This window comes from Theropithecus gelada, chromosome 1, assembly GCF_003255815.1.
Source record: "Theropithecus gelada isolate Dixy chromosome 1, Tgel_1.0, whole genome shotgun sequence".
NCBI classification, from domain to species: Eukaryota; Metazoa; Chordata; class Mammalia; order Primates; family Cercopithecidae; genus Theropithecus; species Theropithecus gelada.
Window position 1 is genome coordinate 1394260 of NC_037668.1, and position 14393 is coordinate 1408652.

General features: G+C 44.7%; 1 protein-coding gene across 1 annotated transcript in view; it reads left to right on the forward strand.

Moving 5' to 3' along the window:
* The first annotated feature begins 9 nt into the window (after nucleotides 1-9).
* LOC112626100 (UPF0577 protein KIAA1324) overlaps nucleotides 10-14393 on the forward strand; it is a 71186-nt gene continuing 56802 nt past the window's right edge. Inside the window, exons 1-2 of the mRNA XM_025387912.1 lie at nucleotides 10-40; nucleotides 256-455. Coding sequence (XP_025243697.1) covers nucleotides 309-455 — 147 coding nt within the window. The 5' untranslated portion in view covers nucleotides 10-40; nucleotides 256-308. The remainder of the gene's footprint in view (nucleotides 41-255; nucleotides 456-14393) is intronic.

The following is a 14393-nucleotide window of genomic DNA, read 5'->3' on the forward strand; positions in this document are numbered from 1 at the left end:
CGCGCGCACCAGCTGCGGCGGCTGCCATGGCGACCCGCAGGTGAGCGGCAGAGGCGCGCGTGGTCCCTGCCCCACCCGCGCAGAGCCAGAGAGGAGGCGGTTGTCAAGGCGACGTGGGTAGGAGGAGAGGACTGAGGGAGGAGGAAGGATGGGCGGTGTTGGCGTAGCCGCAGGGAGGTGACTGGAGCGAGCCTGGCCTCTTGCATCCCCTCCCTGTGTACCTCCCTCCCCTTTTTTTCCGCCTTCTGCCAGCAGAAGCAGCAGCCGCAGCACCTGAGCCGCTACTGCCGCTCACTCAGGACAACACTATGGCTGAGCCTGGCCACCGTCTCTCCGCCAGAGGCAGGGGAACAACTGAGAGGCGCACACCCCGGCTGTTGCGGCTGCTGCTCTGGGCTGGGACCGCCTTCCAGGTGACCCAGGGAACCGGACCGGAGCTTCACGCTTGCAAAGAGGTACTGCCGCCCCCCTACCCGACCCCGCTTTGGTCACAAAAGTCTTGGATCCAGGCGGAGACCTTGGGGACACAGGCGCAGAGAGTTTCAGACGCCACAGAGTTTAGATTTCTTTGGGGATGAGGCATGGGGGGAGGGAAGAGGAGCCAGTCTGGCGTCATGAGGAGGCCAGCACATTGGAGGACTCACGGATAGATCAACCTCACAGCTTGGGATGCTGAGCTCAGCGAGAAAGGTTCCAGCCCCAAGAAGGGGAGCTACCTGGGTACCTGAACTCAGAATGAGGGAGGAAGACGAGTTGTTTTCCAGCTGGGATGAATTCATCTTAAAAGTGGTTGACAACAAAAGATTATGCACAGAGAAGCAAAATAGGAAGAGGAAAGGAGAGTAGTGGGAGAGGAAAGGAGTTAGGAAGGCCAGAAAAAAGTACCGGAGCGAAGTGATTTTATCATGGCTACACAAAACGGAGTGTGAAGGTGGGAGATGTGCGAGGGGGATGATAGGATCCCAGCTCTCTAGTTCCTTGTTTGTTAAACATCGGTTAGTGAAGACTGTTAAATGTGGCTTCTCCTTATAGCTTGGCCTCCCCGCAGCGTACTATGTTTAGTGTACCTGACAGCACACGACTCACCTTTCTGCAGATTTTGAGTTCTTCAATATCTTGTGTTCTGCCAACCTCTGGTCTCCTCTCTGACTTCTGCTAACATATGTCAAAGTCTTTTTCAAGGTATTTCCAAAATGTTGGAAGCAGAATTCAGACAATAGGTAGTCAATGTCTTATAACCAAAAATATCTTTTGAAAAGTCATCTTGGAAGAACGCAAAAGGGCACTAGGAGCAACAAAACAGTCGTTTCTCTATTATTGAAATAACGATATTTGGTTGTGCTCTGAGCAACTTTTTTAGAAACCATATGGCAGAGGCAACAAGATATTTACAAGAACTACGTTGGGGAAGGCAAAATGAAAGTTCTGTTATTTCTGTGGAATGTGAAGGACTAAGGTTTTGAGAGGTTAGTGTATATATATATATATAACTTTAAAATATATATGTTTTAAAATAGAAATGAGGTTTCAATATACTGCCCCGGCCAGTCTCTTAACTCCTGGGCTCAAGCGATCCTCCCACCTCAGCCTCCCAAAGTGCTGGGATTATAAGAATGAGTCACTGCACCCAGTCCAGAATATTTTTTATAAATTGTTAGTGTGAACTGATTGCCAACAATAACTCCATCCCTTATGGAGATATATTCTTATAAAGATGTTCTGAGTCTACAGTATAGCAGGTCATAAAGAAGTCAGGTGTGGGGGGAAGGATTTTTGTGTGAATAAAGATACTTGATTTTGAAGATTCATGAATGTGATATAAGTGACCCCAGTGAGTGGGACTTTTGATAACCTTTATTAGCCTCAATGACAACCTGCCCTGGGCCATCTACATTTCCACCCAGCCACATAATGACCTTTTTTAGAGATGGCAGAGAACAGGATGATCTTATCAGTGACTCTGGCTCACCGGCCTTGATGGCCTGTGGTCTAACCAACCAAAATAATGAGACGAAGAAAGCCCACTTGCCTAAGAATCAAACAAGGGAGTCTCCTGAGTGGAAGGTAAGAATCATACAGTTTAACTACCAATTCTTGTTGAGATCTTTGTCAACAATGGAAAATATGAGACATTTCAGAAATTAAGCACTTCTATTATCTTGATTTGGAGGAAGAGAAGAATATTGATACTTGAGAACTTGAACTTGTGTACGAATTTTGCCTTTGGTCTTGTTTGAATAACCAATATTTGCCTAAGCAAAAGGTCTTACCGCAAAGAGTAAGCTTAGGGTAGTGGAAAGCTATGGAGCTCAACCTACCAGGGTTTTAGTCCTGTTACTTACCACATGGTTTTTGGATTTGTAGAATGGGTATCAAAATAACACCTACCTCAGAAAGGATTGCTTTGAGTATTGAAATAGAAAATACATTGGAAACACAAAATAGAGTTACCTGCCCTCCTTCCCTGTTCAGCTTCTTTCCCATTATATCCACACTCATGCCAGATTGGAAATGGCTTAGGAGGCATGCCCATTGACCGCAGGCGTCAGCAAGTCCTGTTTACATTCTCCTTGAGCAAACAGTGGCCATTGAACACCCTCAACTCCAAAACAATCAGGGAGAGAATAAGCCCATTATTATAGTATTCATTTGGCAATATGAACTGATCAAACAAGTTTGGGGGCTTCCAACCCCACACGATGAAAAACCAATTCAAGGTAGACCAGCATTTCTCTGTTCCTTTTTTTAATTTTTATTTTTTGAGACAGAGTCTCACTCTGCCAGCCAGGCCAGGCTGGAGTGCAGTGGCATGATCTCGGCTCACTGCAACTTCCACCTCCCAGGCTCAAGCAATTCTCCTGCCTCAGCCTCCCAAGTAGCTGGGATTACAGGTGTGTGCCAATACACCCAACTAATTTTTGTGTTGTTAGTAGAGATGGGGTTCACCATGTTGGCCAGGCTGGTCTTGAACTCCTGACCTCAGGTGATCCGCCCACCTCGGCCTCCCAAAGTGCTGGGACTACAGGCGTGAGTCACTGCACCCGGCCACTCTTCTCTGTTCTTGATCTTCATACGAATTTCTTGTGAGCTGATGTTGGGTGTTGATGGCAGGGACTCTTATCAGGCCAAGGCTGACCCTAATGACAACAATATCGTTCCAGCCTTGTTCATGAAACCTGAGGCATCTCTCTGGATGTAATCAGGAAACAGAGAGGTTTAGCTTGAGGCCTAAACTGAGGCGGCAGAGAACTGGAAGTTCTAGACTGCTGGACATGTGCTGGGGCTTGGCATTCCTCTCACAGTTTTATAATAATCAGGGTCACACATGGAACTGAACATCCTGTATGATATTTGTTTTCACAAATCATTTCTTTAGCCCAGGCTTAGTGCTGACTGCGAGCCAAAGGAGTGTTTCCCATGGCGCAGTGAAGCAAATCGAACGAAAGAGGAGCAGAAAGCTGCCTTTAACACGCTCTGCCTTGTCCTGAGGCTCCAGGGCTAATTGCCCTCAAAGGGGTTCCCCACTCTATATTGAAAAGCCCATGGGTTAGGAATCTAGCAGACATGTATTGGAATAAAATTTGTTGAATGAGTGATGCCATTTAGTAAGGATGCTACTTTGAGAAGTTAATTAACTTCTGTTAGCATCGAATTCCTGATCCGTGAAATGGGAGATGATAATACCTATCTCACAGGGCTGTTGTAGGAATTAAATTAAATTAAATAACACATGTGAAGTGCCTAGTGCATACTTCTTTGGTATATCATAGGTGCTTAATAAATGTTGGTAGGAAGAACATTTAAGTACACAGATAATGACATATAAATGACGACGTAAGATTAACATGTGGTAAACAATGCAGGAGTGGCAATATAGAGGTTGATAGGAAAAGAGAGAAGAAAACTAATTCAGGGCAGGGCACAGTGGTTCACGCCTGTAATCCCAGCACTTTGGGAGGCCGAGGCGGGTGGATCACCTGAGGTTGGGAGTTTGAAACCAGCCTGGCCAACATTTAAACCCTGTCTCTACTAAAAATACAAAATTAGGCCGGGCGCGGTGGCTCACACCTGTAATCCCAGCACTTTGGGAGGCTGAGGTGGGCGGATCACGAGGTCAGGAGATCGAGACCATCCTGGCTAACACAGTGAAACCCCATCTCTACTAGAAATACAAAAACTTAGCTAGGCATGGTGGCGGGCACCTGTAGTCCCAGCTACTTGGGAGGCTGAGGCAGGAGGATGGCAAGAATCAGGGAGGCAGAGCTTGCAATGTGTGTGCCACTGCACTCCAGCCTGGGCAACAGAGCAAGACTCCATCTCAAAAAAAAAAAAAAAAATTAGCCGGGCATGGTGATGCATGCCTGTAATCCCAGTTACTTGGGAGACTGAGGCAGGAGAATAGCTTGAGCCTGGGAGGCGGAGGTTGCAGTGAACTGAGATTGCGCCATTGCACTCCAGTCTGGGCAACAAGAATGAAACTCCATCTCAAAAAAAAAAAAAAAAGATAGAAAGAAAACTAATTTAAACCGTTGGCACTTGACTTGCTTCTGTGATAATCAGTAGCATTTCAGTGGGCAGAGATGGAGGAAGGGTGTTTTCTAGATAGAGGAAGGAGCCTGACGAAAGTTCCACATGTGAAAAATGCAAATGATCCTGGGACTTGCAAGCAGACCAGTTGGCTGAAATGTGCAATAGTGTGAGCTACAAAGTTGATAAGGTTGAAAAATTCTAAACTAAGTGGAGAATCCCTGAAGGATTTCTGGCAGAGATAGCAGCTTAAGCAGAGTGGATTAGCATGATTATAAAGTAAGCATGGTTGAGGTGGGCCAACAGGTGACAGCGGAGAGATGAGGCAGGGAGACCAATGCCGAAGATATTACTGAAGTCAAAGAGGAGGTTAATAAAGGGACTGCACTGGAATGGGGGCAGTGGAATACATGGAAAGGCATCCGTGTGAAAAACATGCTGACAGTAGAGGTTAGAGGATTTGGCAACTGATTGATGATGTAGGGTGATGGTGATGGGCAGGTCAAGGATTTTTGTCAGGATTTTAGAGTGGCCGAATGGTAAGAGTTACTATCCAAAATGCAGAAAGAACAGCTTTAGGGAGCAGAGTGTTCCCTGTTTAGTTCTGATGTCCCTGGGATCAGCCCCTGTAGTCAGGGGAGAAAGTCCTGAGCCTTTGGCACGCTATTTCACTTCATGAGCACAGTGTCTAGGCTTTTCTATTTCCTCCTGTATTTGGTTCTTCTTTTTCTTCTCTCTTCTTTCTTCCTTCTTCCTTCTTTCTTCTTTCTTCTTTCTTCTTTCTTCTTTCTTCTTCTTTTTCTTCTTCTTCTTCTTCTTCTTCTTCTTCTTCTTCTTCTTCTTCTTCTTCTTCTTCTCCTTCTCCTTCTCCTTCTCCTTCTCCTTCTTCTTCCCCCCTTCCTCTTCTTCTTCTTCTTTCTTCTTCTTCTTCTTCTTCTTTTTTTTTTTTTTTGATGGAGTCTTGCTCTGTTGCCCAGGCTGAAGTGCAATGGTGTGATCTCTGCTCACTGCAACCTCTGCCTCCCAGGTTCAAGCAATTCTCCTGCCTCAGCCTCCCGAGTAGCTGGGATTACAGGCGCCAGTCACCATGCCCAGATGATTTTGTATTTTTATTAAAGACAAGGTTTCACCATGTTGGCCAGGCTGGTCTCCAACTCCTGACCTCAGGCGATCCACCCACCTCGGCCTCCAAAAGTGCTGGGATTATAGGAGTGAGCCACCATGCCTGGCCTAATTTTTTTTTTTTTTTTTTTTTTTTTGAGACAAGATCTGGCTCTACTGTGAAGGCTGGAATGCAGTGGTGCCATCTCAGCTCACTGCAACCTCCCCATCCCAGGCTCAAGCCATCCTCCCACCTTAGCTGGGATTACAGGTGTGCACCACCATGCCTGGCTAATTTTGTAGTTTTGGAGAGACAGGGTTTCTCCATTTGCCCAGGCTGGTCTCAAACACATGAGATCTAGTGATCTGCCTGCCTTGGCCTCCCAAATTGCTGGAATTACAAGTATGAGCCACCACACTCAGCCTGTTTTTTTTTTTTTTTTTTTTTTCACATGTATGTCTCCCTAAACAATCTTATTTAGATCTGTTTATTTTTGACCTTTATAGAAATATATTGCATTGTATATAGAGCTATAACATTTGCTTTTCTAACTCAACACTAAGCTTCTAAACTCATCTACATTATTGTATGTTACTCTATTTTCTGCATTTTCAGTGTTATGAAATACTCCTTTGGTGAATATTCCACAATTTAAAAATTAGTTCTTCTGTTAATAGACATTTGGGTTTCCATTGTTTTGCTATTTCAAACAGTGCTGCTATGGACATTGTTGAACCTGTCTTCTGGTGTGCAGGTACACATTTCTTGAAGGTATAAACCTAGAAGTGGGGTGCTGGGTTGTGGGGTGTGTACAGATTCATCTTCACAGGGAATGCCAAATTGTTTTCTGAAGTGAGGGAATTAATCAGAATTTATTCTTCAGTGACTCCAGAGATTGGGATTCTATTAAGGACCTTAGTCACTACTATGGTCTGATGTTTGTGTCCCTCCCAAAATTCATATGTTGATACCTAATCCTCAATGCAATGGTATTAAGAGGTGGGGCCTTTGGGAGGTGATTATATCCTATGGGATTAGTGCACTTATAAAAGAGGCATGAAGGGCTGGGCACTGTGACTCATACCTGTAATCCCAGCATTTTGGGAGGCTGAGGCAGGCTGATCACTTGAGGCCAGGAGTTCAAGACCAGCCTGGCCAACATGTCGAAACCCTGTCTCTACAAAAAATACAAAACCTAGCTGGTATGGTGGTGCATGCCTGTAATCGAAACTACTTGGGAGGCTGAGACACGAGAATTGCTTGAACCCCGGGGGCGGAGGTTGCAGTAAGCCAAGATCGTGCCACTGTACTCCAGCCTGCGTGACAGAGCAAGACTCTGTCTTAAAATAAAATAAAAATAAATACAAGAGGCCCGAGGTAACTTTTTTGCCCCCTCCACTATGTGAGGACACATAGACAGCACCATCTCTGAGGAATGGGCCCTCACCAGACACCCAATCTGCTGGTGCCTCGATCTTGGACTTCCCAGCCTCCAGAGCTGTGAGCAATCAATATCCATTGTTTATAAATTACCTAGTCTATGGTATTTTGTTATAGTAGACCAAACCGACTCAGCAGTCACTGTAGCCCCGGACATACTAAGTCAGGGCTTAACTGTGGGGCCACTCTCCCTTCACAAGTAATGTTATTTCTTCAGAGCTCTTGGAGGTCCTGTTTACCTCGACTTTTATAGCTTTCTTCAGTTTTCAGTTCTGTAATCTGATGTGTCTCAGGTTGGATGAGTTTTCTTCTATTTTGGAAACTGGACAGATGAATTCTTACTCAGATCACTCACTAAATAGAGTCTGGGTGAAAGCAAGTTCTAGGGCTAGGCTTCTGGAAATTAGTAGTATCTTAAGGTCTCAAGGTAGGTACCATCTTAGGGTAAAACAGAAATGTCACTCAATAGGAGATATCTACTGCTCTCTACTCTATCTGAGAGGAGCCTTAGCTATTGTGATGTCTTTCAGGGAAGTGCACTGTGGGCAAAAATAACTCTTCGTATCCAGATTTGGTACAGTTTACAAAATTTTGAAGTTTTTGGTACTTTTTGTGTCCCTTTTGGCATTCTGTATTTCTTGAATTTTTTTCAAATTTTTTTTGAAATGGAGTTTCATTCTTGTTGCCCAGGCTGGAGTCCAGTGGTGCGATGTCGGCTCACTGCAACCTCCGCCTCCCAGGTTCAAGGGATTCTCCTGCCTCAGCCTCCCAAATAGCTGGGATTACAGGCGCCTGCCATCACTCCCAGCTAATTTTTGTATTTTTAGTAGAGATGGTGTTTCACCATGTTGGCTATGCTGGTCTCGAACTCTTGACCTCGGGTGATCCACCCACCTCAGCCTCCCAAAGTGTGTGAGCCACTGTGCCTAGCTTTTGAATCATTACAATAAGAAAGTATCATTGTTATAAAAGCAATAAGGTTATTTAAAAATAGTATTCAATAGGCCAAAAGGGAATATGGAAATAACAGCCTCGAACTCCTGGCCTTGAAGGATTCTCCTGCCTCAGTCAGACTTTAGAGTTTCCCTTTTCATTCAGGATGAATCCTGAAAAGAGGGGGTTAATCCTGCGTTAGACACTGGAGAGACTAAACTCTGAGAAAAGAACATTACCAAGAACTATCTAGCCCTGTGAAATTTAGACAATTTCTGCAAATATGGATCTTTCATACTCCAATGGCCCAATAATGGAGGTCTTCTTTGCCTGTGTATTACTTTTTTTTTTTTCTTTTTTGAGACAGAGTCACCTGTGTTGCCTAGGCTGGAGTGCAGTGGCACGATCTCAGCTCACTGCAACCTCTGCTTCCCAAGTTTAAGCGATTCTCCTGCCTCAGCCTCCTGAGTAGCTGGGAATACAGGCACCTGCCGCCATGCCCAGTTCATTTTTGTATTTTTAGTAGAGACGGGATTACACCATATTGGCTAGGCTGGTCTCAAACTCCTGACGTTGTGATACGCCCGCCTTGGGCTCCCAAAGTGCTGGGATTACAGGCGTGAGCCACCGCAGCTGGCTTTTTTTTTTTTTTTTTTTTTTTTTGAGACAGAGTCTTGCTCTGTCACTCAGGCCAGAGTACAGCGGTGCAATCTCAGCTCACTGCAGCCTCTGCCTGTCGGATTCAAGCAATTCCCATGCCTCATCCTCCTGAGTAGCTGGGATTACAGGCATGCACCACCACACCCTGCCATGTTGGCCAGGCTTGTGTTGAACTCGCAGCCTCAAGTGATCACCCTGCCTTGACCTCTCAAAGTGCTGGGATTACAGGCGTGAGCCACTGTGCCCAGCTTCAGATAACCTTTCCATTTAAAAAAAAGGCAGAATGCAGTGGCTCATCCCTGTAATCCCAGCACTTTGGGAGGCCGAGGCTAGCAGATTACTTGAGCCCAGGAGTTCAAGACCAGCCTGGGCAACATAGCAAGACCCCATCTTTACAAAGCAGTTTTCAAAATTAGCTATGTGTGGAGGCCCATGCCTGTAGTCCCAGACACTAGGGAGACTGAGGTGGGAGGTTCACTTGAACCTGTGAGTTAAAGATTACAGTGAGCTGTGATCAAGCCACTACACTCCAGCGTGGGCAACACAGTGGGACTCTCTCTCTCTAAAAAAAAATAAGGGACTGGGTGCAGTGGCTGACACCTGTAATCTCAGCACTTTGGGAGGCCAAGGCGGGTGGATCACTTGAGCTCAGGGATTTGAGGCCAGCCTGGGCAACATGGTGAAACCTCATCTCTACTAAAAATACAAAAATTAGCTGGGCGTGGTGGTGTGCCCCTGTGGTCCCAGCTACTTGGGAGGCTAAAGTAGGAGGACCGTTTGAACCCAGAAGGTTGAGGTTTCAGTGGCACCAGAGCAAGACCCTGTCTCACAAAAAAGGTAGAGGGATCTGTATTAGTTAGCTTTTGCTATATAACAATCCACCCTGAGGCTTATTGTCTTAAACAGGACCCCTTGTTCAGCCCACAGTCCTGTAGTTTGGTCTAGGGCAGCATGGCTGATCTATGGGCTCCCTTGTGTGACTGTGGTCAGCTGGTAGATTGACTGCAAGCTAGATTACCTAAAATGCTTCACCCAGAGGTCTGACATTGACAGGCTGTTGAGTGAGGTACCCAGGTTCTCTTCTAGATGGCCTCTTATCCTCCAGCAGGCTAGTTTACACTCATTTATAGGATGGTCTCAGAATTCCAAGTGCAGTAGCAGAGCAAGCCCCAATGTGCAAGCTCTTCTCAAGCCTCTGTCCATGTCGTCATTGCTAATGTCCTATTGGCCAAAGCAAGTCACATGGTCAGGCCATGAACTAGACTTCACTTCTCTATGGGAGCCCCTGCAAAGTCATTATGTAGGGGCATACATATGGGGATGGGAAGAATTTGTTGCCATTTTTGAAGCATACCACTAGGAAAAACAGAGTTGATACAAATAACCAACCACTCCAATGGACCTATAGTTATAAATTTGGTTAAGTACTAGGAAAGAAAAATAAAGGATATGAGAGATTATTACAAAGACACCTACTTTACAGTATGCCACAAGATCTTTTATATACTTTCAGCATCTTTCTATAAAGATGACATATGAACATTTTTAATCACCATATCTGTTGGTATAGATCACTGCTTTAGGAATGCAGCAAGAAAACTACAGCACAGTAGTCAAATTGCATACTCAAGGAAAAGCATACAAAGAGTTGATTTGAATGAGATGAACTTTAAATTTCTCTATTCCCTTTTGGCTTATTGAATACTATTTTAAAATAATCTTATTGTTTTTGCAACAATTATACTCCCTTATTCTAATAATTCAAGAAATACAGAATGCCAAAAAGACCACGAAACTTACCCAGAATTTCATAATTGGTTAAACTCATTGTAAACATTTCATTATATCTTGCCAGCTTTCTCTCCATACTGATAGACTTTCTAGACTTCTATATGTATGGATATAAATATATAATTTTTTTTGAGACAGAGTTTTTCTCTTGTCGCCCAGGCTGGAGTGCAATGGCACAATCTTGGCCCACTGCAACCTCCACCTCATGGGTTCAAGCGATTCTTCTCCCTCAGTCTCCCAAGTAGCTGGGACTACAGGCGTGGGCCACCATGCCCAGCTAATTTTCGTATTTTTAGTAGAGACAGGGTTTCACCATGTTGCCCAGGCTAGTCTCGAATTCCTGACCTCAGGTGATCTACCCCCTCAGCCTCCCAAAGTGCTGGGATTACAGGTGTGAGCCACCATGTCCAGTCATAAATATATAATTTTCCATAAGTGTGATTATTCCATACATGCTGTTTCATAACCTGTTTTTTTCATGCAATAATATTGCAGGGGGCATTGCTACATGTTAATAAATATAGGTCTACATCATCATTTTTCTCTTTAAGAGATAGAGTCTCACTATGTTGCCCAGGCTGGAGAACAGCGACTATTACAGGTGTCATCATGGTGCAATATAACCTTGAACTCTTGGGCTCAAGGTATCCTCCTGCCTGAGGCTCAAGTAGCTGGGACTGCAGGCTTGTGCCACCACACCTGGCTACTTTATTATTTTTAAGGCTGCATAGAGTTCTGTAGGCTGTATGTAATATAGTTTATATAACTAACCAATTCAGATAACCAACCAATTTCTATTAGTATAAACAATACTGAAGTGAACACTTTTGCACATATAGTTGTAAACATTTGCTCAACTGTCATTCAGTTAACTCCTTAAATTATGTTCTTAGAAATGAGGATTATTTGACCAAGGGCATATATATTTCATATTGTTCCCTATTACTCAATTTATCTTTTGGAGAAATTGCATCAATTTTTACTTCTCATTAACCTTGCACACCCTCACCTTTTCTCACATCCTTGGCAATGCTATCAATCCTTTAAAACTTTTATAAATTAATAGGCAATACACACACATACTTTATTCTTGGTCCATAACTGAGGAATCCCACCAGTTTTCAAAAGGACCCTACTGGAGCTCCCATGTGACCTCAGAGCATTTCTAGGGGTTATTACTTCAATTGAGGGAGATTTTCTGGCTCCTCACCCTCCCACTTTTGCTTCCTTGTGTGTGGTCTCTTTTTTTTTTTTTTTTTTTTTGAGAGAGACAGAATCTTGCTCTGTCACCCAGGCTGGAGTGTGCAGTGGTGCGATCTCTGCTCACTGAAACCTCCACCTCCCGGGTTCAAGTGATTTTCCTGCCTCAGCCTCCCAAGCAGCTGGGATTACAGGTGCCCACCAACACGCCTGGCTAATTTTTGTATTTTTAGTAGAGATGGCGTAATACCATGTTGGCCAGGCTGGTCTCGAACTCCTGACCTCAAATGATCCACCTACGTTGGCCTCCCAAAGTGCTGGGAGTACAGGCGTGAACCACTGTGCCCCGCTGGTAATTTTTGTATATTTTCAGTAGAGATGGAATTTCTGTATATGTTGGCCAGGCTGGTCTCAAACTCCTGACCTCAGGTGATCCACCCCCACCCCCTTGGCCTCTCAAAGTGCTGGGATTACAAATGTGAACCACCATGCCTGGCCAAGCAGTCTGTTTTTTTGTTTGTTTTTTGTGTTTTTTTTTTTGAGTCAGAGTCTTGTTCCATCGCCAGGCTGGAATGCAGTGGCACAGTTTTGGCTCACTACAGCCTCCGCCTGCCGGGTTCAAGCGATTCTCCTGCCTCAACCTCCTGAGTAGCTGGGATTACAGGCATGCGCCACCACACCCGGTTGTATTTTTAGTAGAGACGGGGTATCACCATGTTGGCCAGGATGGTCTCGATCTCTTGACCTCGTGATCCACCCGCCTCGGCCTCCCAAAGTACTGGGATTACAGGTATGAGCCACCGCGCCCGGCCAAGCAGTCTGTTTTTAACCCTGCACAATCTGGATACACAATTTAGCACTTCCTAGGGTGTTAAGAATTCATCTTCATACATAAAAACACACATACCAAGCAAAAAACACCACCACTACGGCAAGATGACACTAACGAGCAATGTAGTCTTCACTAAGGACTTTTTTTTTCCAGGAGGAAAAGTTTTAATTTATTCACAGAAACAGAATTAAAATCCCCATACATCATTCTTAATCTTTCAAATCCCTTCTCAGCTGCTTCCCCTCCTCCAACCAGGAGTAAAGTGTTCCACCCTTCTCCCACACTACACCAGCCTCCTCTCTTCCCTTTCACATTTCCCAACTTAGGTGGTCCCAGGAAGAAGCTCGTTTGGCTTGGGAAGCCAAGTCAATACTCACAAATAACCATTCCAATCGACTTGTAGTTATACATTTCGTTAAGTGCTCTGCAAGAAAAGTGAAGGATATGATGAGAGATTATTTCAAGGAGACTTAGATGGGGAAAGTGAGAGCAGGCCTTTCTGAGGAGTGAGTTTAAGCATGGATCTGAAGGGTGTGGAGGAGTTTGGCAGGCAAATATGAGGGACAAACTCAGCCTGGTGCTCAGAGGATGGACAGAAAGCCAGTGTGGCTGAACCACATAAACTTACACTTGTAAAATAAAAAAGTGCAAGGCCAGGTGCAGTGGCTCACCACTGTAATCCCAGGTATAATCCTTAAAAAAACAAAACAAGCAATACAGGAAAGTACAAGTAAAGAAAATAAAAATTTACCCCAATTTTCATCACTCAGAAATAATTCTAAAAAAGCCCTTTTTTTTTGAGATGGAGTCTCGCTCTGTTGCCCATTCTGGAGTGCAGTGATGTGATCTCAGCTCACTACAACCTTTGCCTCCTGGGTTTCCAGCAATTCTCCTGCCTGGCCTCCCAAATAGCTGGGATTACAGGCACGTGCCACCATGCCCAGCTAAATTTTGTATTTTTAGTAGAGATGGAGTTTTTTCATGTTACCCAGGCTGGTCTCGAACTCCTGACCTCAAGTGATCAGCCTGCATTGGCTTCCCAAAATGCTGGGATTACAGGTGTCAGCCACCGTGCCTGGCCTGTAGCATGGATTTTTAATGACATCAATAGCTTTCTCCATCTGTGGTCAGCTGATAGGCTCGGACAGCTTTGGCTGTGAGAAAGGCCAAGAGTGCTCATTTTCACCAGGGAATCACTGAGACATGGAGGGCCAGGCTCAAGGGCTTGTCTGCTTTGTCAAGCTGCCAGCTTGTCCAGATCAGGGCAGATGGGCCGGGTGGAGAATTCTGCCAAATTTTTTGAAAATAAGTCAAACTCATCTTTTCCTCAGTCTGTATTGTCCCTCTGGTGAGTGATTAAAAATTGGGCTGTTTGTCACATTTCTTTCTTAAGCTCTCCTTCTATGTCATACCAGATAAAGAACACAAGAGATAATTATAGTCAGTGCTTGACAACTGCTGAAAATACGAAAATATATTTTCATACTTCCTAGGCCCTCCACTACTCAAATTCTTTTTTCTTTTCTTTTTCTTTTTTTTTTTTTGAGATGGAGTCTTATTCTGTCACCAGGCTGGGGTGCCATGGTGCAATCTCGGCTCACTGCAACCTCCACCTCCCAGGTTCAAGAGATTCCCCTGCTTCAGCCTCCCAAGTAGAAGGGACTACAGGTGCGCACCACCATGCCTGACTAATTTTTTGTATTTTAGTAGAGACAGGGTTTCAGCATGTTGACCAGGATGGTCTTGATCTCCTGAACTTGTGGTCCACCCGCCTTGGCCCTGCAAAGTGCTGGGATTACAGGTGTGAGCCACCATACCCGGACTTCAAATTCTTTCAAGTCTGAGAAACCTGATATGATGTTACCTTTTTATTTTATTTATTTATTTATTTTTTTTTTTTTTTTTTGA